Here is a 21,011-nt window from a genome sequence, read left to right on the forward strand (position 1 = left end):
AACTATTGGTTCAAAGTAAAGTTTACCAGATAGTATAATTTGTTTCTTAGCTAGATTGTTAGAAAGCCACAAGTCAGGATCATAGCACACTGATCTTCTATACATCATTCCTTTTATATTTCAACACAGTGGTTTTCACACTGAGCCCACAATGGCCTCTGTGGTTCCAAAAAGCTGTCTCAGAGGCATTAGCAGATGAAGGGAGTAAGGAGGTAAAAACACAGCCAGGAAACCCAATTATTCTGTTGTTATCTGCTTCACGTATTGGGCTTCCACAGTGATTTCTTTTGAATGAGAGTTTCTGCTGCTTAAAAAAAAAAGAAATTTGAAAACCACTTCTAATATGTTGTCCTTGGCTTTCAACAATGACTCATATAAGAACCTATTAGATGAAAATCAGCTCTGCTTTTTTTGAAATTGTTAATCAAATTATAAATCATGGCATTGTACAATACCCCAAACACAAACAACACTGTGGCCAGCTTTTCTCAAACCCCAGAGTAAGGACAAAAATGCTTTTTCCTGATGAACTGACAGGTTTTCTGCCAGGAAATGAGAACTGTGTAACTCAAAGCTCATACTTAAGTTTTCTATTCAATTGCTTTAGCATTGATGATAGTGATATTGTCTTGCTGGTATGTTTTTCATGTCCCAATATACTTTACTTATATTATTCTTATACTAATTGAGTTTCTTATAAAACATGTGATTTTTGTAGTAAAACACGATTCCTTCCTTGAAAGATGGTATGCATAAACAAAATACAAAGCACGATACTTATATATACTTAAATAAATGTAATCTCTAGATAGTGGGTGTAGCCAAGTACTTCAAGCATCAAACACCTCTGGTACCTTTCCTGTCAGTCTTATTTGTGTGCCCCAATGCAATTTACTTAATTCTCCCAAACCCAATCTCCCACCAGTACCTGAAATAATAATATCTAGCTCACAGGGTTGTTGTGAGGCTTAAAGATTATGTGGTAACAGTCTTCAGAGCTGTTGTCATGATTATTATTCCTATCTAGAAGAAAGATTCAGCTCAAAGAATTCTCAGCTCAGTAGAATACAGTATTAACTCACTGGTACTTCTGATGTATTTATTAGAATTTTTAGAGTAAATAAAAAACATGCTCAAGAGGGATAGTTACTTAAATATACTTACCAGACACTGGTTAGAATTAAATACACTAATCAGACATTAACCAAACTATACTTAAAAAGCCATTCATCATTACATTATAAACTTTATCCTTTATAAATCTATTTTTAATGTTATTCTATTCACATGGTTAATGGTATCCATTTTCCTACTTTCCCTGCAATATTAAGAATTCCTAACAAGTTGTAAATCTAAAGTGCTTCATAAAGTAAGTGACAGTCTACATAATCCAGGAAGTCTAGAACAAATGAAAGAGTAAATTCATCCCCTCCCAAGAAATTTAAACCATTAAGAAACAGATGTTTTATATTAATTGCTTTTCTAGAGGTAAAATTAAGTCATGCTTAAAGCAGAAAAGATTATTTTATGTTGGCTGACAATGCCTCAAGTCATATGAATTTTGAGAACTTATCATAAGAAAGAGGGGGAATAAACAGCAGTTGATAAAATCACAAAGAGATAGTAACTACAGGATATATACTATTTATTTCCTAGTGGTTTGCAAATCTCAGTAGAACTTTATTCTCATTGATATTTTTGGTAAATCTAAAATATTCTACTGCCAAACTTCTTGGTATTAATTTCTTTTGGTTGGCAAATCATACACTCTTTTAATTGGCAACATCTCGGTTTAGAAGAGACTCCCTACTACCAGAGATTCTAAACTCTATTATAGTTATGAATTTAGGAAAAAAGCTACATTGGCTCTATCAGGAAAGATAATGTGGTGAGACTGGGCGTGTTTAAAGACAGAGTCTTTAAAGAAACAAAGAAGTTGCTTAATACCATTTATTCCTTAAGCATAAATTTATAGAGTATAACATACTTTACTGGTACATACAGATGGTCAGGCATTGGGGTTGGCTCTCACTGCGTCTACAGACAGGCAAAACTTTCTTCATATTGATGCATTTAGTAAATGCAAAAAAAACCCCAAAAAAACCCCAAAACAAAAACCAACCTTGCCAGTTTTCTTGGAATTAATTTGCTTTGGTTTCCAAATCATACTATCTCTGTTAGTAGGGATGTCTCAGTTCAAAAGAGTGCTTTTTCTCTGGTTAAAGTTTACTTTTTACAGCGATTTCTATTCTCATCAAATAACATAAATGTACAAACAAGGGAAAACTCAATTCTAGCTCAGCATGAAATGCTAACACATGGAAAAAGAATGGGCACAGAATACTGTGGACATTGGGGAGGAGTCTTACCATGTATAAGGAGGCATAAAGATCAAGTTTACCTAGGTGCAGGAAAGAGCTGAGTGTTTCCTACTGAGCATCTAGAATCCAGCTGCACTGAGAGCAGGGCTCCCCGCCCCACAGGAGCCTCAACTGCAGGGACTGTAGGGAAGGGGCAGGAGAGGTGGGCCAGAAGCATGCAGAGCTTTGTACTTGGGCTCAAGGAGTTAAGATTTTACCCTGAGGGCACTGGGGAGTCACTGAAGTGTTTACCTAGGGAGTAAACAAGGGTTGCTTGAGCAACTGAACTGAAGTCAAGTGCTCGTCTTGTGGTATTTCTATGTACAATAAATATTAGACAGCACTCACTAACTAATGTAGCAAATTAGACCCTGCTAAATGTCAGAGTGCCAACTCACACTACTTTTTAGCATGTGTAATATTTAACACTTATAAAATGCTTACTGTGTACCAGAACCTTTACAAAACATTTTTCTGATGTGAACCTAATCTTTACACCTCTAAAATGTATTAATATTTCCATTTTACAGGAAAGAATGCATAGACACAGAGAGGTTTTCTAGCTTTTTAGGTTTTCAAGGTCACACAGCTCTAAGTGGTTCAGGCAGACTCCAGAGCCTGGAGTCTTACCACTCTGCCCACTGCTTCCTAAAGTGGCAAGCTGATTCTGCAGTCATGAGACTTTGGCTTTGAAACTTCTTCTGATTTTTCACTAGATCAAATTTTCTTGTTTCAGTTCCTTTGTTCATAGTAATGATTTGTCTAATCTATCCTAGTTTTTTTTTAATGAGATTCTAATGAAATAAGGTAAGTTAGCACATTTCATAAACTATAAAGCATTTTAATAGTATAAACTACATAAAAGTGATTATAAAATATTTAATATAACCATGTATATAAAGGAAAAAAGCACCCAAGAGGTTGCCTTGGATAGGAGACCAAAGGTGAATACATTTTCCACTGAATCCATGGAACATTTCAGTGTCCTCACTTTTTACAATAAAATAGTGTTGCCTAAAAAATATAATGTCATGATTTAAGGCAAAACTTTATTTTCAAAACTGTCCTCTAATCCCAATAGAGCAAGGGGTAGTAATGAGCAATACATAGAACTTTATGGGGGAGAGTTTCTGAATGTGATTTTGGGTGTATACAGCTAGGCCTAGAGTGTAGCCTGGGTTAGGGATTGAGATCTGGGTTGCTTATATACTAGAATAACAGAAAACAATTTACAAACCAAAGAAAATATGGCCTGAAATAGAAGAGAGGTAATGTGTAGAAAGAAATCTTGCCTTGTGCTAGTGGAGTTCTGGGCAATGAAAAGGGGAGATGTCAACATGAGGGGTCCATCAGTGTGTAAGAGCTGGATGACAAGCTGACCATGTATTTAGTGAGAGGGAAAAAAATCAGAGATAAGAGTGAACGTGAACATGAGAATATCCTCAGGACTCACCATGAATTTCTATATGCACTTTGTTCTTCTACTGTCTGTGGAATGAGCCATTATTTGGACGGGGAGGGCAGAGTGCCTGCGGAGATGTGAAGGCCTTTGGTCAACAGTCTTCCCCTGTGGACAGAAGCTGATAAGAGCAGTGCTGGAGTCAGACTGCCTGGGTTTGAGTACAGATTTCTACCACTTTCAGATCTGTAAACTTGGGCGAGTTATTTAATTGTTCCCTGCCTGTCTCCTCATGTGTAAAATAGGAATAATAATAATACTTATCTCCTAGGCTTGTTTTGAGTAAAATAAATCCATGTATATGCAGACCACTTAAAATACTGTATGGCACATAGTGTATCAATACTGAATATTAGCTATGATTATTGCATCCAGGTGGGTGCACACATGTGTGCAAATGCACACATACATTTCACAAGCAGATCTAAACACAGTACATTCTAAATTTCCTCATACCTGTTTATGTTACTTACATAAGAAAAGGTAAGCCTCACAGAATTGTATTAAGACCTTTTCAAAAATGTAAAAGCTCAATTATATTTCCAAGTAATATTTTCAACTCTGAATATAACTGAACAGATCAGAAAATTTTATATTTCAAACTAAAATAGAGGTGTAAAATAAGTGTGAGACATGTTTCAGGAAACTTCTAAGAATTTAATTCTCCCAATTAATCGACTTTCAGTAGCATTGCATAGGTCATTTAAAGAATATATATTATATATTATGTTAAATATATATGTAAAACATACTATGTTAGTACTAAATAGCCAAAACATTTGACAATACCTGTCGTTACGATTTGTGGCTAAGAAACACCTGACCTTTACTTGGGGAACGATGAGGTAAAAGGCAACACTTACAACCCATGATCCTTGCACTGATGATCTCCCCTTTGTTTCCTAATCAAATCCCAGTATTCACTATTAAATAATTAGGAAACCAGCTGAAAATTAGGACAACATTATGTGGTTGATTTTTCTCTTTGATAGCTCTATGGAAAATCTGCATATGCAATTCTTTTTGTTAGACTCTTTTTCTGTCCCAGATTCCCCTTAATCACCATCCAATGCAAAGAAGACAATAACCTGTGATTGTGAAAGCTTATCTCAAATACTCCATACTTAGTAGTGAGGGAATCACAGGGACTAACATTTGTTGTATACTTGTTTGCTCTAGGAATTTTACTAACCAACGTACACACTATACATTATTATTATTTTATCTTCACAATATCCCTCTGAGTGTGTGTTAAACACACTTAAACTATGTTTAAAAACACTTAAACTATGAAGAATCCGAGGTGGATGATTCAAGAACACATCTCTAATACCTGGCAGAGCTCGGTTCATGGCCTTTACAGGTCCCCAATCTGCACTACCCAGTGAGAGGCAGTTATTGTGAAGTTAATTAAAATTAAGCCACAGAGTCCTCAAAGACCTGGGCCACTTCCATGCCACTGTGGCACTGGTAATGTGCTCACTAAGTCTGTATTTCTGCTATACTTGCAAAACTAAAATATTTTTGTATTCTTCTTAAGGATGGTTCTTCACACAACAAACTTAAATGCACAAAATGGCTGCACCTGATGCTTTGTTATAGCCAAGTCCTTACCGGCAAGTGAGGTGTTAACATACGTGGACTCTGCAGAACTTAAACCAGCTAAACTGCCACAACTCACATTATAAGCAGTGCTCACCAATCAGAAAATTATCTCATTTTGTTAATTCTCCACAACAATTATATGAGGTAAGTAGTACCATACTACAGACAAATAAACTGAGGTTAAAAAAAAGTGACTGTCCACAGAATTCAGATGTAGTAAATGATGGAGATTAGCAAAACCCCTCACAAAACATAGAAAACAAAAACTTAAAATGAAACAAGACTAGTTCCTTTTTGAATTTCAAAGCCAGAGGTTTGATTTGGTTTTCTCTTGTTTCTTTTTCTGTAATTCCTTACCATTTAATCCTTTCCCTTCTGGCTTTTGTGGGCTTAAATCAAAAAACAGTAATTCCAAATCTGAAAGATTAAATGGTTCTGTTGTTGTTGCCCCCACACCCACTTCCAGATAAATCAAATATGATGGTTTGAAACTAGACATGGTTAAAATCCTTCAGATCCCAAGTATTTTCTGCTTTCTTCAGAAGGTTGGTTGTGCCCGTTAAACAAGACACCTTGTAACAGCAACACGACACTGCCTAGGGTGTAGGAAGGAGAGAGTCCGTCATCACCTTCCACAAATTGGCAGGTCGGTCTCACCTGCCCGAGGAGCACACCAGGCTGGTCTGGGTGTGGACCACACGCGGCTCATAGAGCGCCTGCTGCTGCCAACCCGGGCTGAACCTCGCCAGCCCGGTCTACCTGCTGAGTTGTCTTTCCGGGGGTGGGGGTGGGGAACCATTACCTAGCATCCTGAAACCGGAAAAGACAGCCAGTGCAAAGTACATAAGACAGCTATCTTTTAAGAAACGCAAAACTGACAGACATACCTTAAAGTTTTGTACTTCTGACTGAAGAATTAAGTAAAAAAAAATCTGACTTTGTTTGATACAAACTACTCTTTAACTTTAGGGACTGGGTCCCATGATTTTATTTAACAGAACACTATATTGTCTGACCATCCAATCTGGAATCATGACTTCCTTGCTGGGTGTTGGAACTAACAGGCCTGGGTGGGCTTTTAACCTCTTATCTTGCTTGGACTTTGCATAAATGGAGTACCTGACCAGGAGGAGGGAGGAAGGAAAGAGAAGGGGAGAGAAAGGAAGGAGAAAAGGAAGGAGGGAGGGAGAAAAGGAGGGGGAGAGGGGAAAGGGAGACGGGACAAACGAAAATAAGAATGTGAAATTATTATAAAAGAAAAAAGACACTACCCATCTCTGAGTAAAAGAACAGGCTGTATTTTCTCTAAATCTTCCAATACTTAGCCGGAAACATGTTTCCAAATAGGAACATTATCTCACAAAGCATATGCAAACTATTTCAACCCTTCAGTTTTGGCTCTTTGATTTTTTTTTTTTAAACCGGATCATTTACTTAACAGAGTTATGGGCCCAGTTTAGTTAGAACCGAAGATGTGTGTGATGGATGGAGACGAGAGCCTGGGCAATAGTCCAGCAACTATAACAGAATTAGAATCATCACAGACACTTAAATCCTAATTATTTAATCTGTGGGGTGTCTAACACCACAAGCATTTGACATGACTCAACGAAACTGCAGAACTTATAGGGAAATAGAAGAAAAGAAGAACTAGATGGATGAAATAAAATGAACTAAAGAGTTATTTTCTTCCATTAGGGATTTATATTTTCAGAGTCAGTAAAACAAACGTAAAATTAGAATGTGCGTGTGTATGTGTGTGCGTGCGCACGCGTGCACAGGTATAGTATTTTTGTTAAATATAAAAAACAAAACCCAAGGACTTTTATTAATATCAAGTTTATAATATCATTTTGACATAACCCCCCCTCCATTCTCTCTTCCAGCTTCACCACAACCTTTCCACACACTTCAAAACGTGTCTACATGCACACACACAGTCCTCAGTCCTGCATTCTGCTTATTAAATGCACAACAATTAAAGCCATGAACACTGAGTCACTGAGAGATACAGATACAGATTTTTGCATGACCTAGGGTTGACTTTTGATCCACAAAGTTTTGTATGTTCTTCAATAGTTTAAGAAATACCTTAAATGATATTAATAAAGTAACACATAGACTGATCAGAGATTGTAGCTGCGAAACCCACAGGAAACTATAGGAAAAAAAAAAAGAACTAGAATAAAGCTTTATGAACAGAGCTTACTAGGTTTTCTTTAACTGAATATACTGTTAATGGGATTCTAAAGACAAAACTCACATTTTTTTAGAGGGTTTTCAAGCATTTTTTAAATGATAGAAATGACTCCTTATGGTTTCTTTAAATTGCTAAAAATAAAAAAAATCATTAAGAGTATACTGACATGAAATGGCAGCTAATAAATGTTATAATGCTAAACCACAGAGTTTTCAGAAACTCCAAGTGGTGTACCTACTAAATTACAGTTTTATTTTACGACTTTGTTAACACCTGAGATTCTCATTAGACTTACTAGATGACAATGTTGAGCTTTTAGAAGACAAAAAAAAGAGCAGGACCATAATTTTCCACACATTTCACCAAACACAATTCAAATTCTCATATACTTTACAGCGTTCTTTCTTTTTATTTATTTATTTTTAGCTTTACACTAACATATTATATTGGCTAAGAATTGTTTAAGATGGTAATGAAAGAAGTTAAATGGGAATTTAAAAATCTCTACCTCTCATGAAGTTCATTGATTAGAATTACATTTTAAATCATTCAATTAAGTGTTTTCTTCTGTCATTTTCATATAAAATTTTTAAATTGCAGCCACCTCTTATTTTATGTGATCAGAATAAATGAAATGAATAAATCCTACACATGTGAAATCTATAGTGTCAGAAGATGCAAATTTCAATTGTTTTAATTCTCAAGAATACTTGTACCACTATCTATTTGTAATCTGATTTATAAATAGCTATTTCATAGTACAATTTATGGCATCAGTAATCCTTATTTTTATGGAAAGTTCTTTAACACAATACCTTGCATATGTTACCAAATGTATTATAAAAAGTGAGCTGTTGTCCAAAATTTGGATTTAACATTCTTAAACATTTTTTTCTTGTTCAAAAGTAAATTTTTGTCTTGTTCAAACACTTTAAAATCTATTTTATTAACTCTGAATAAACAAATGTCTAGAAAGCCAGAAACTAAAAAGGGAAAAGTAAATATATGATAAAGGGAGACTTCCTAAGTACTGATGTTCATTGTTTTGAAAGTTAAAAACCAAATACTTAAGAATGGGTCATTTACATTTTCAATGAAACTGATAATTCAGATAAAATCTTCATAGTAAACAACGGTCAAATCTTCCAGTTTTCTAATTGTTATATAGTGCTTTGAAAAATGTTATGAATAGATCACGTTACTCATTTCCTAAATCAAATACACCTTACTGAATATACCTATTTTGTTTGCTATTTTAAAGTTATGTATTATTAAACTTTTTGTTTAAAATATGACTATTTTAATCTGTGTTTACAAAGCCTTTAGAATTCATTTTATATTTTAACTTCCTTTGTATACATTCATAGAAACAAGTATACCATTTACTCTGCAATAGAATATATGATACATTTTAAAATGTCATTTAAAAATACCACTAGGTGTGTTTATGTATACAACAGGCTAGGATAACTCCTTTGAGGAAATCACTACCTAACCAACTGATTATATAAATTTTGATAAAATAACTAAACATGTATTTACCCAGCAGAGCACATCAGTAGGAACTATTCTGTTTTATAGATAAATATATACTCATCAGAGATACGAGAACAGCAAGAATCATTCAGTCTCTAAGGTTTTAAGAACTATATTTTCAGCTCTCCTATTGTTTTTATAGTTAAAAGTCACCCCTACTGAAAAGAAAACAAAAGGATGAATACTGCAATCAATTTTTAATGATTTATAAGCAAGGCTGAATGTTCAAACTTCAGTTAATTTTGATGCTTTATGAAAACTAATATGCCATAATCATCTTTGAACTATTAGATACCTCTGCTAACTGAAGTTCAAGCTACTCATTAGTAAAATGAAAAGTATTTGCTAATTTAAATTGAAAAAATTAAGTATAAAGTGTTATCAATACTTTTTACAGTAGTTTTTCTTCAGGATATTAACAGCACATTTCTCTTTTTAAAAAAGAACATTAAGCTTGACTCAAAAGGAAAAAATGAATATAGTTAGTTAATATAATCATGCATATTATACTCTATTTTTACAGTCAAAGGTAGAAAGGTTTCTTCCAAATGAAAGAGAAGTTAATTGGCCACTGAAGCAAATAACAAAGGAGATTTAAGTGGTCAAGTCAAAAACAAAAATGCAGTGAAAATAACTAAAGCATAGTCATTTTCTCAACAGTAGCAATACTGAATAATGTTTAATATTTAGTTAAATAGTTTGGGGATGTTTGTCTATAAATAGCATGTCGTCTCATTCTGATATTTCTTGTATAAATACTCTAAATGGTCACATTTTGTAGAGCAGAGTATTAGTAATATAAATAGTGGCAAATAATACATTTCTTAAGCATAAAAACATGAATCCATTTCCCATACCGGTTATACCCTTTGTAGGCTTAAATAAAGAATTAATAATACTTAAAGTGACAATATTACAATAATGTTTTCAACTGATGGAGAAATACCCATTAGAAATGCAGGAATTGTCCAACCTCTTCTCTGCCTAATATGAGGAAATGAAATCCTCTTACAAGTTGCCCTGACACCCAAGAAGATCTTTGTCTACCTCAAAAAAGGCTTAAAATTTCAAGACCCAAGCCTCTGCTCTCCACTCATGGTTTATAAAGTAAAAAGCCAAAACTCTTCATGGTGCCTTCCTAGTTCCAACAATCTATGATTCAAATAGGGGTAATGGCTCTCTTTTTTTGCTCAGTAGCATCCTGGTGAGGGAATAATTTTACTGTCCTTTTTCTATGGGGTCCTGCTTCTTTATTTAAAAGGAAATGAATTACAACCGGATGACAAGACCACAAAACAAAGCCATTTAGTTTTACAAATCTATTATGTTGTCCAATCGTTTTATGGGCCTGGTCCTATTATAAACCATGAAAAACCCTAAAACAAACTTTCTTCCTTTTCTTTCTTCCCACTGAAAACAGTTACATTTTATGAATGTTTTTCAAACAGTTAAGCCCCTCAAATTTTCCCCTTACGTGTGTGCTTCTTTTCCCCCAGAGTCCCATCCATCCCACTTTCTCAAACATACAAAACATTCAGAGACAAGAAACTGGACTTTTCAAATATAAACTGCTGACAACTGTCAGAAGCACTTTACTGGGACATTACTGACTGTAGCTTCAATGAATTAAGCTTGATTCACTGCGGGTGAATCATTTTCAATGCAGAGCTGTTCAGCAGTAATTGGCCAAGAATCCCTGCTGCGAAAAGCACTTGTCAAATAATGCTTGTTTACAAATATATCTCCAGACAGAAAAAGTGGCAGTTACTGAATAAGTCCAGGGCCACCTCTAATATTCATAACAGTGGACATGCTCCTCTTATTAAATCTATTAAAATTTTCACTTGTTGATACACTTGCTAATATTTGTCCTGCTTGATCATACATAAGTTTTTTGTCTTATATATGCCTTGGATTATTTTACAGCGAAAGTCTTGTGTATCACATTGTAGTTCAAAGGTTTCTTCCACAAGTTATTTTATGCCTAATGTGTGTAATAAGACAATTAAAGATATATTTACCTTATCTTAGAATTCAGTCTAAAGAGTAAATTTTCCTCTTGTTGTTTATTATCCAGTGTATTCCAACATTCATTTCATATCAGTCCAATATTCTAGATACATATTTTATTTCTTCTGTTCAATTCTGCTTATTTATGTCTACCAAACTTAAATTTTTAAAATGACTGGAATACCAATTATATATGTAAACTGACATTTATTTCTATCTGCCTCAAATTTTTTTCTCACATAATGGAAACATTCATATCATACACATATATGATGTGTATATACACTACAGTATGAGAAATATCTATAGGTATCAATAGGTTGCAGAAAGCAAAGTGTATGAGAGCAAGTTATTAATGGAGTCAGTGCACACATCAAATCTTTCTGCCCCTGATCTTTCAAAGTCCCTCCAGAAACAGTCAAAAACAAACTTAAAAACTCGAGGCTGAACCTTTAAATAAACAAACCGATTACTGTTATAAATATCTTATATTTTTGTTCTTTGATTCAGAATAGCAGTATCATGGGGAAAAACAAAAAGGAGAAGAACATAAATATTGAAGGTCTGGGATGATACTAATGGAAAGATGGGAAACTGCATTGGGCAGTGGGGATGCATGAGATGAAATATGTACACAGTAAAATTTTATTTCTAATTAGGTAAAATAAAGACTTACAAAATGTGCCTCAGACAGACACGCTTTTATTTTTAGTGTCTTCAGAACACTGGGTGGTAAAGTACTGCTCAGCTCATTGTTGGTTAGAGCCCATCTCACTAAAGCCCAAGTTTTGCTGCGTGTTCGACTCACTGGGGAAGGAAAACACAAGTTGTGGTTGTTAAGTCTGTAATATCATCCAGTCTACCTTCCACAAGACTCCAGCTTCGCTTACAACACCTTAGGAGACCAGTGCTATTTCCTTGCTTCCATTTCCTTTTGCCTCTTCCTCCCGGAATAGCCTCTACTTCTGCTCCCATTTAGCGCCACCCTCCCAAAGACTTCATTTCTTCCCATTCTCTAACCAAGAGCTACTTACTCCCTTATACCTCTAGATAAGCCCCTTCCCCATCACACCTGGGGGCGAGGGGAAGGTGGGGAAACTGAAACCTAATGGGAACACGAAAGGATAGATTATATTACTATTACAATTACTCTTTAAATCCAAACCAGTATGCCCCTTTCAGTGGAGTAAATTGATAAAAGGACTCCTAACCGTCATAATCCTTCGGACTTCTAGCATAATGAATCTAACACGAGATGCTAATAAAAGGACTACGACTTCAGAAAATACTTTTTTAACTTTATCGGGAAGGTAAAAAACGCAGATTGCTTGGGTTAAGCATGGGAGATGGTAGGTAGGTAGTAGGTAGATAGATGGATCTACGTATAATTCTTAAATCAGATTTTTAAAAATAAATTTAAAGGTTAAACAGAGAAGTTCATGGAGTGGGGTGAGGAGTCTCGATCTGCCCTGCTTTTCACACGGTTGCTGGGGAGCTGGCAGCGTTCCGAAACCAGCTCAGCGCCTTCTCCTACAGCCAAGACACAACCCGTGCAAGTCACGAGGACACACAGGACTCCGCCGCGGCTGCTTCATCTTTCCCGTCCAGTGTTCCCTGCCCCACGAGTGGAAGGAATTTCCGAAGTTTCTGTGCCTCACGCGGGGGATGTGGAGCCCCAAATCGAAACCCCAGTCTTCCAGCCGAGGGGGTAGGGTTTCCGATGTTTTCGTGGTGGAGCTGAGGGCTTCTCGCAGCCCTGACCCGGATCTGAGGTGCTGCCCCCGACCCTAGAGAGATGCGCCTTTGAGCGCTGTCCGGCCGTGTGAGAGGAGGGAGAGAGAGCCCGCAGGCCGAGGGGCTCAGAGCAGCTCCGAGAGTCGCGAGCGCCGCACAGGTGCTGCTCCCGCGCCAGCCCTACTCTCCCGGTGCAAGGCGGGGACAGTCTTCTGGGTCCAGAGCGCAGGATTGGGGGTGGGGAGGAGAGCTGGGGACTCCAGGATCCGTAGCGGGGCTTTTCCCTCACGGAAACATGGGGAGACGTGACCAGAGGGTTTCCGCAGCACCTTCCTGGCGGCGACACACCCCCACCCTCCTCCCCCTCCCGCGGCATCCCACCTTCTGCTTTCTTCCACTTTTGCCTCAGTGTGATTATGAACCCCCAAAGTGAAGGGCATCCCACAGTGTGGGGCGCCTTTCGTCCTACGCCATTCCCCTCCCTCTAGAAATAACGGCTCTCACCACCCACCCCGGAATAGCAGCTGGTGATGCCCTAAATAACAGCTCCCAGAAGGCACTTTCTCTCAAAATAAAAGCATTCAGCCACCTCCACAACGTTTCCCATCCCTGGCCTCAAATAACGGTTTCTAAAAGCCCCACCGCTCCCGAGATCCTTGTCACTGCGCTCCCAACAGTTCCCAATCCTTCAAGCCCGGAATATCACTTCCACACGCACTTCAAGTGAGACACAGCCGCACCCAACCACCCAGCGAGGGTCTCGGCGCCCTTTCACCCCCCGGCTTCCAACTTCCCAGCCCCCCAGCCAGCTTCGGTCCACTGGCAGGTTCGTAGCCGAGCACTCCGCAGCTAATGTCAAACAATGCAACCAGAGAAGGCGGAGAGCGAGGGAAAAAGCTAGCGAAAGCGGAAAACAAATGTTAGTTCGAGACGAAGGGTGCGATTTCATCCGCGGCAGCCGCGTCCAGAGCGCTCAGACCCGCGCTTCCAGGCCCCGCCTCGCCCCTTCGCCCGGGGCCACGGCGCTCCCCACCCCCACCGCTCTACCTTCGTTGCTGGGGCTGGCCAGGAGGGTCCGGAGTGCAGCGCACAGGAGAAGGCACGTCCAGAGGGGGGCCCTGCGAGGTGCGGAGTAGCAGCCGGCCAGAGACGCAGGGGTGCTGGAGGGGTCGCCGCCACCGCCTGGGGGCCGCCGGCGTCCCGCACCCCGGGGCCCCGAACCCCGCATCTTCTCCTCGCCGCCTCCGCCGCCGCTGTCCCGTGCCGCTCAGTCCACGGCTCACGGCTCTCGCCTCGCAGAGGGGGCGACAGAGGCTCGCGGCTCCTCCTCGTTCCCCGTGGGCTCCTTCGCCTTCTGGCACGCGGCTCGTACAAATGTGGGAACCACGGATCCTCCGAGAGGGCTGAAGTTTGCTCCCTGCTCCTCTCCCGTGGGGTTCAATGAAATACTAGTTACGGCTGATAGTGCAATTCAGGACTGGACTCAAGGGTGCCGAGAAGGTCCCGCGTCCTGTTCCTTGCCTCTTTAGACTTTAAAGGATTGGGGGCTTTGAAATGCCACTGGGAGGAAGATAAAGGCGCCTTTTCAGTCTTCAGGGCTTAAGTGGACGAAGGTAAGGAAGACAGGTCATCTGAAGTCAAGCAGAATTCCTCAATAAAAAAGAGGAGAAAAAAGCAGGGCCGCTAAGGAGAAAAGGAGAGGAGTTGGGAAAATACAGGGTGGGGAAAATACGGGAGAGGCGAGCAAAGGAAAAGATCCAGAGAGTTCAAAGAGGCAGGAGGAAACAGCTGCGGGCTGAGCGACGACGAGGGGAGGGACTGACGGCGGCGAGCGGACAGGAGCGCGGAGCCCGGCGGCGGCGGCCCGGAGCTGCTGCGGTTCCCGCTGCTCGGGGAGGAGGCGATGTGTGAGCGGCTGGGCAGGCGAGCTTGAAACTGCACCGCCACGACGCGCTCCTGCTGAGTCTGGAGCTCCGTCGTCTCCTCGGCCTCCCGGCTCTGCGCCTCCCACCCTCCTCCCTCCTCCTCTTCCCAGCTCCCCCGCCCTCTGCTGCTCGCAGCCTTGCCAGTGAGAATCTACTGTAAGTGTGAGTTGCTTAGACGAAGTCACACACCCACGGGGGGAAGTAATCTGGAAGCTGCCGTGGTGAGTGTTGCCTAGCGGTCTCCGGGAAAGGCGCGTCTTCCTCCGCGGATAATTAGGGCGAAGAATTCTACTGACAACGCCTGCGAAGACCGGGGCTCCTGGGAGGCTGAAGGGAAATCAGCCCGAGTTAAGCAGCCAGCCCTCAGAGAAGCGGGTCCCTTGGTTTGGCATACTGCCTGCTGCCCATCATAGGCTTGTGGCATCAACAACCTTGTCGTCACACACAGCCAAGCATTCGCAGGCTGTTTTGGTCCGTGGCTAGTTTCTTAAACTATCGCTCACTGCTACTGACCCTTTCTATTCTTGCAATACTTTGGTAGCTGGAATGGGATAATTAGTCAATATTTTCTTCAAAGTAAATGGTAGAATTTCTAAATATAGAGCTATGATTGAGATTGTAGGAATCAATGAATTTGACTATTGAGTGTTGTGCTGTCCCAGATACTTTAGGATGTGATGATATAATTCATTAATTTCATTGATAGAATGTTTAATGTTTTAGAAATAATATGATATGCAGATATATGAAATTAATTCTGGTGAAATTAGCACGGGTCAATTAATTTCAAGATTTTTTAAATTAATTTCTTGTCTTCTGCATTGAGAGACTTATAAACAATTAAGAAAAAACAGTTTAAAACAATTAACTTTCCATGTTTCACCTCTATTATGTCTTCTCTTGCTTTATTATTTTTTCTTCAATTTTCTCATTCTTTTTTTTTTTTTCAAAGAGATACTGCCAAAGGGCAGTTTTAGTATACTGGCATTAAAAAACAGACTGCAAGCATCTACAAAAAAAGTGTGATTTCAGAAGAAAGGTATCTCGTTTAATTTGGTGTATAGTAATTACAGTGAAGATTAGGTTTGCACTCACATCTAATAAAGGCGAGTCTGCTCACCAACTCTGATATCTAGAGCCCTGTTTATCTTCACAATAAATTTCTCATACTCTTTAGCTGATGACATTTGTTTTTTGTTTAAATATTTGCAATAAAGATGAAAGAATAAAACAGCAGTGATGCAATTTTGTAAAGAGGTGGAAGCTCATCTTTGATTTTATTTTCCCTGAAATGTTTTGGCACCAGAAATCTAAAAGCAGCTTCTTTCTATTATAATGTGCTCCAAATGCATGAAGCAAATTTAGAGGAATGGCAGTGAATCAGTCTTGCAGTTTGGCAAAAAGCCTCACAGTGAGAAGCAAAGCTAAAATTTACGTTTCTATTTGAAGACCATTCAGAACGTAAGCCCCTCCTCCCAAATTTACAGTTGAGTTACTTAAAAATATCTAAACAGAATTATCTAGGAAGTTATCTAAAGCCGATGAATACATAATAATGCTGTGTATGAAACAGGTCATTAAATGGGGCTTTGAGCTTGTTTTACTTCTATCAGCCTCAGTATCCTCGTCAGTAAAATGAGGGATGTGGAGAAGAAGATGATCTTCAAGTTCCCTTTTCTTCCATATCCTTTGCATTTCTGTTACTACTCTGTTCATCTAACTCCAGTTATTTACTATTGACTGCAAAATTACCAAATTTCTTCAGCCTATCATTGAAAGCCTTCTACTATAAAGGACTCAAATTTTCAACTTTATTTTACACTAAAATTTTGAATTCCCTGTTTCCTAAATCATTTCATACCTCTCTGCTTTTACATCTGGCACTCCACTCTACAGAAGCTCCTACCCTCTAAAAATGTTTAACATTCCCCTCATCCCATCCTGTTACACACATCTCTCATCTAAAACCCTACTCAGTGTCCAAGGAGAGTCAAGCATTCAAGACTGATGTTGTCTCTTCTGAGAAAGAAGTGATTTGTTGGTTCTCCTTCTCCAGGTACCCAAAGCTTATGCTTTATGTCAATCAACACACTGACACTATCTCCTGAATTAAAATCTGGAACAAATTATCTAACTGTATCTATTGAGATAAAGAGCCAAAATTTAAACTAGGTATGTCTAAGAAAACCTGGGACACTGTTCCCTATAGTGGGGAATTACACTATCTCTCCTTGTTATGGAACTGAGAATACAGAATGCAAAGTACTTCGTATTCTCCACGTTGAATAGCAGCCATCTTTCTCATGGTTGTTTAATAATATTTATTACATACCTTTGGAAGAATGAACAGCTGTCAAATGAAGCCCCAGGGACGTCAATGAAAGTCATATTTTGGTCTAATGAAGGTTAATCAGGAAGAAAGTGAGGGTGGTTTGGCTTGGGCCTCAATCTCAAAGGAAATCTTATATTTGGCCATGTGTTGATTTCTTGGCATAGAAGTATCCTTAGCATACTTACATTAGATGATGGCCTTGCATGAAAACTAGGTTTGTCTTTTTACTTCATACTACTGGTTTGCACAAAGGCTACAAAGTTTGCATTTCTCATTGTTTGGGATAACTACTATAGCTTCAGAGTGGAGAAAGTGGCTGGTATCTCTCTAAATCTCTGCTTGGATCTGCCTTTTGTACTAAGCTTTCATGAAGAAAAGATATTCAGAATACCTTGATAAGACACCTTGAATGGTTACTATACTATAAAAGGTATTATACTTAAATTCTATATATTAATAGATCTAAATATATCTTCATGGCATTCAAGTAGAACAAAAGCAATTTTATAAACAGACTTGCTAGTATTTACTGAAGATTTACCGTGTGTGAAGCATTATGTGATGTTTGACATTAATTATTTTGCTTAACACTGACGTTTCAGCCATCATGTCTGTGTAATTATTAGCCCCGTGTTAATGATGAGAAGACTGAGGAAATGAGATTAGGCAACCTGAGTAGTCCAACAGCTGGTAAGATGTGGAAATCTTAACCTATGGCACTAACTCTATGTGGGAAAATTCTAATATAACAAAAGTAAAGAATAAATTTGATAACCAGTTGTTCAAGAAAAAAGAGGACTACCCAGAAATTCTGCATAAATGGGAACAGTTAGTAGATAAAAATATTACAATTTTCAGGTTTATTTAAATCTAAAAGGAATTAGCCAAATAACATAGTATGGCTCAGATAAATGATTAGAAGAAAACAAGAAAAGAAGGCTCCTAAATGAGCATTACATAGAGAAAAAGACTGTCTCATGTACACAAAACCATATACACAATATGTTTGTATACAAAGGAGACAATGGACCAAATCAAGAAAATAACAAGACTGAGGTATGTGGACAGGTAGTATTAGCACAAGCAGACGGCAGGAAGCTCATGTAAACCATGGTAGAAAACACAAGCAACAATCTTTATAAAAATAATCTAAGTAAAACTCCATAAACCAAAGAACATGTTTCCTAAAATATTTAATCTTAGCAGTTTTTTACATAATTGTTTTAAATGTTTTCATCACTTTGCTACCTTCTTTCCTTGGGAGAATTTGGGAAAAAAAAACAAAAGCCAAGCAAAATTTAACCCAGGGTAGGTTTTAGATATGAAATGATAGGATCCCCTAATGAAACTATAAGATACTCTAATGAAGTTACTTCTTCAGATCCATGATTTCCTGAAATGGATACATATATGATGATGTTAATTATTTTGATCCCAAAGGTAAAGATTGATTAAAATATATTTAAGTAATCAACAGTAGCTCTTGAAGTTCACAACCAGGTTAATGCTGACATATTGATTATTTTATATGCTGCATTTTAATTTAATTAAGATTAAAAAAAGTTTCATTATTACTTTGTTTTTTAAGAAAATTTTTTAAAGTTCTAGAATCCCTTCTCTCTATTAATGGCCCACATTTTTTACCTAACAAAGTTAGATTTAATATTATTTAAATTTAATTATCAGTTGGGTATTTAATTTTTAAAATAATGAATTAATAGCATTTTAATAAATTAATGAGGGTTTAAATATATAAATTCTTTCATTACTTAACAATACATGAAAGCATTACTCATCAGAAACTTCACTTATTAAACAGGTTCATCATCATATTCTGGCACTCATTTTTTTCTCTTTTCTATGAATATTGAGAATAAAATAAAATCCTCCACTGTCTCTGAGTATTAGTAGAGAGTTCTGTAGTGAAGAATAAGGAACAAGATATTCAAACAAATTACAGTGATCTGAGAGCTACTGATTCTTATCATTGGTGGCGGTGGTTGGTTTATTCTCTACTCACCCCTACAGCACAGTGCTATGATCACCCACGTCGTGCGGGACTAGGAGGCCAAGGCTGCTGACGTCGATGAGGAGCCACACTGACTTGCCAGGTAGTTCGATGGTTACTCTTTGCCTCCAGCGTCTTGGACAACTGGCATCATATGAAGATGCAGATGCGGAAATAATAAGGACTCTCAGGGCTGAAGAAGGAGGAAAAGTATGCTCAGAAAAGTCACAAGACTGAAGTGATACATTGTGAGAGTGACTCACTTCACTTAAATCTCCACTTTTCTAACCATCTTCTGAACTCCAGAAGTCTTTGCTGATATGTGAAAAACTAGCTGTATGATTTTTCATATTCAGAGAAAGGTTTTTTATTAAATTCAGCTCAAATACTGACTTGAAATTCATAAACAAGCCACTCATATGAGAACATATTTTATAATGTAACTAGCTATTGTTTGCTAGAGGGGAAACTAATATATTTGCCCAATAACATAAAAAAATAAGGGTTACATTTGCAACCCGGCTTCTGATAACACTGTTGATTGTCCATGGAACAGGCTTCTAGGCAAAAATTGGCAGTGACAATCTCAGGTACTCTCATACTTGGTGTGTGAGAAGTAAATCCAGAACATTTTTTGTAGGGTGGTTTTACAGTATCATTGTGCCTTTAATATGTGGGTAGCTTTACATCCAATAATTACAATTATTAAATTTAAGCAAATTAATTAAAATGGATTAAAAGATTAAACATAATATATTTTTAATGGCTAAAAATCACCAATACTCTAATGTTCAAAAGAAGTGATAAATACATCTGTATAATAAAACATCACGGAGCCATTTAAATGCTTGGAAGAATGTGTACATAAAAAGGTAATTCTAAAATATCAAATTATAAAGGCATATACAAAGTGGTTTTTTTAATGTGTAAAGTTATGTGCCATTAATGGCATTTGTATATGGTGAGATAATTTCTACTTTTTATTTTTGTGTTTTCTACTATTAACATTTATTATTTATATAACAGTAGAAAATTAGAAGTAAACAAATTTCAGAAGAAAATGTGCATGCACTTATGCACACACACAGAGAAAATAAAAGAAAGAAGGAGAAACAGAGGAATAGAAGAGAGTTGAGATGGTGATAATGAGTAACCTTATACTACCCTAAATTTCTAAAATAAAAAATTTTAAGTTAGCCCCTATTCTAAAAAGATCATTTGTTTGACTTAATCACTTTTGTGGCATGTCAACAATATTTCCAAGTATTCTGACAATTCTGGGAGGCATACTTTCTGTTATATACATCATGTTTTGATGCATTTCCTCCTGGAATCTCCATTGCCCCCAATTGGTTGATGGCCGTTCTGCTCCTGTCTTTTTTCCACACTGGCTTCATAACTGGCAACATCCCCCTTCCTTTGCTACAAAATGTGTAGGCTTTGAACAGCAGTTTTCTTAAAATACATGAAAAGAGAGGAGGATTTTATCACAGAATCAGTAAAAATTATTATTTGACTTGTGAAAATGTGAAAATGTTAGCAATGGTTTGTAGTAAAAGTAGTAGATTCCATTAAAGATACTATCAGGTCTTTCGGGCTGTAATTGAAAATAAATTTAACTGTCAGTGCTGATTGCCTCTGAGGAAGAACATGACCCACTAAAAGGGCTAAGCATGAACATACATTACAAATCAAAACCTTGGTTTAGGTCCACCAATAATTGTTATTGTTAAGACTAAATTTGTTTATCAAGTAGAAATTAATAAAAATATGAAAATGGGTGTGTATTTCATAAATATATATTTTAAATATTAAACACATAATTTTTCTAGAGAGCACAAT

At 37.7% G+C, this 21,011-nt stretch overlaps 1 protein-coding gene across 14 annotated transcripts in view; it reads right to left on the reverse strand.

The window, feature by feature from the left end:
• The window catches only part of EPHA5 (EPH receptor A5), a 314,401-nt gene extending 298,331 nt beyond the window's left edge, over positions 1-16,070 (reverse strand). For 4 of the 14 annotated variants that reach the window (XM_074344129.1, XM_074344114.1, XM_074344105.1 and 1 more), the window contains exon 1: positions 13,952-16,068. In XM_074344129.1, coding sequence (XP_074200230.1) covers positions 13,952-14,132 — 181 coding nt within the window. In that variant the 5' untranslated portion in view covers positions 14,133-16,068. Of the gene's footprint in view, positions 1-13,951 lie in introns of all 14 variants that reach the window. The other 10 variants (XM_074344124.1, XM_074344119.1, XM_074344117.1 and 7 more) reach the window with 7 other exon arrangements.
• Positions 16,071-21,011: the final 4,941 nt, after the last annotated feature.

This window comes from Camelus bactrianus, chromosome 2 (genome assembly GCF_048773025.1).
Source record: "Camelus bactrianus isolate YW-2024 breed Bactrian camel chromosome 2, ASM4877302v1, whole genome shotgun sequence".
Classification (NCBI taxonomy): Eukaryota; Metazoa; Chordata; class Mammalia; order Artiodactyla; family Camelidae; genus Camelus; species Camelus bactrianus.